Source organism: Buceros rhinoceros, unplaced genomic scaffold (genome assembly GCF_000710305.1).
Source record: "Buceros rhinoceros silvestris isolate BGI_N320 unplaced genomic scaffold, ASM71030v1 scaffold18783, whole genome shotgun sequence".
Classification (NCBI taxonomy): Eukaryota; Metazoa; Chordata; class Aves; order Bucerotiformes; family Bucerotidae; genus Buceros; species Buceros rhinoceros.
In genome coordinates, this window is record NW_010405592.1 from 20,504 (window position 1) to 22,417 (window position 1,914).

Below are 1,914 nucleotides of genomic sequence, written 5' to 3' on the forward strand. Positions count from 1 at the left end.
GGGTTGGACAAGAGTATGTTGTCTAAAGCATTTCATAATAAGGGAATTTATTATACAAAAACCAAAACATGTCACAGAAGCCTGAATTCCATATGACTGACCAGTAGTGAACCATTTTCAAGCCAGAGGTTCCTGCAGACACCTTACACAGTATGGTTAAAACCATTTTCAGGGACACTTTTTTTCCCCCTTTGAAGCGAAAAAACAGAGGTGAAGCATTAGGGGAAACTAGGAGCCATGGTCCACAGCTGTTTTCAGAGGTTCTGTCTCTGAGATATTAAAAAAAGACAGGAAAGGGACCAGAGAATATGAGTTCTTCCTTCCTGGTATTTCCCCTCTGCTTCCCCCAAAGGCAGCGGCTTTGTCTTCAGCCAGTAAAAGTGAGCAATAGAGAAAGCAAAATGCAACCAAAACATAGACTACAATGTCTAATTATTCTCTTTCCAGGTGCTTTTCTTATTCCCTATATCCTCTTCTTAATCATTGCTGGAATGCCCCTGTTCTACATGGAATTAGCACTGGGACAGTATAACCGAGAAGGGGCTGCCACTGTGTGGAAAATCTGTCCGGTTTTCAAAGGTAAGTGTCCCTCCGCTCACTTGAATAGCAGCGTTAGGGTGCCACGCACTTACGTTCCAAACAAGGTCTCCTCTTTCCATAGACAGCACAGCATGGTATTTGCTAACCTTTCCCCAGCCCTTGAAGTCAGAAGTCTTTTGCTCCATTGGTGGAGCTCAAAATGGAAAAAGCCAAAGAAATCATATTCAGGGTGATTGCTGAGGAGTGCAACAGAGAGTGGTGGGTAGCAGGAGCAGTTCAGCCCTGTCCTCCCCTTCTCCTGCATACCAGGGTGAGAGGAACTGGGCTTCTCTAGGGGGAAGGAGGGCTTGGCAATGCAAACATTTGGAAGTACCAAATCCCATCCAGGTCAGTTGAGCCCTGTCTCCCGCAGAGATTCCATTCAGTTCATCATTGGAGCCTTCTCTGCAGAAGGCAGCCCACCTCAGTGGCTAGAACACTAAAACGGAGTTGCAAAGCCACTAGTTCAGCCCTAGCCATGAGTTGCCTGCAGCTCTGTACCTCAGTTCTCCTGCCTATGAAATGGAAGCGATAAATCTGGTAGACCTTGTCAAGTGGTTTTCAAATCTAGCAATGAAAAGCACTTACTAAAACCTGAACATTGAGTGTTTTCCACTAGGGTTAACTCTCCCATGTCACTGAATAAAGGCTGTGGAGTGTTTTCTTGTGCACTGAGTTACAATCGTTCTGCGAGGAAGAAATAGGCAAGGTTAGGTGATCGGCATCCATCAGCGATAAAGGGCTCTCCCTGGGCAAAAGAAGCCGTATGCTTTCTGCACATGAAACAAGTATTTGTTAAGGGGCCTCAGGCACTTTAAGCATTGCTTAGCAGCAAAAATTGTGATCTCCTTCATATCTATACCAGATTATCTCTAAAATCTTATGTGAAAGCCTTTTCAACACAAAACCATCTGAAATGAAACCAGTCAAGCTCAGTGGATCTTGGAAGCTTAAAATTCAGATCATGTTCATCCTAGGGCTGACAAAAGCCGAGGAGCTTAACAATAACAATCCAAACTTGGCAGATCCGGTGCTTGGATATAGGTTGCACTGAGTAAATGTTAGTTGTCTTTCTCAAAATACAGTTTTCCTCTTCAAGGAGTCCAGTGCCACAGAGTAAGAAGACTGCAGGTTTTTTTCTTATCGGTCAAACCCCAAACTCACAGCAAAAATAGAGATAATTAAATAAATAAGCCAGCTAATAAAATACGTGCCTCAAAATTTTGAAGTGAATTCATATAGATTTACCTAGCCCTTCTATAATCCCTTCATGGGAAACAAAATTCAGTCCAGTGCCCAGGAAGCTGAAGACCCATTCTCAGTCAAAATTCCTGC

The 1,914-nt window shown here is 43.6% G+C and overlaps 1 protein-coding gene across 1 annotated transcript in view; it reads left to right on the plus strand.

Moving 5' to 3' along the window:
• Positions 1-453: 453 nt before the first annotated feature.
• LOC104491388 (sodium-dependent noradrenaline transporter) overlaps positions 454-1,914 on the plus strand; it is a 45,551-nt gene continuing 44,090 nt past the window's right edge. The window contains exon 1 of the mRNA XM_010133803.1: positions 454-579. Within this exon, the coding sequence (XP_010132105.1) occupies positions 492-579 (88 nt within the window). The 5' untranslated portion in view covers positions 454-491. The remainder of the gene's footprint in view (positions 580-1,914) is intronic.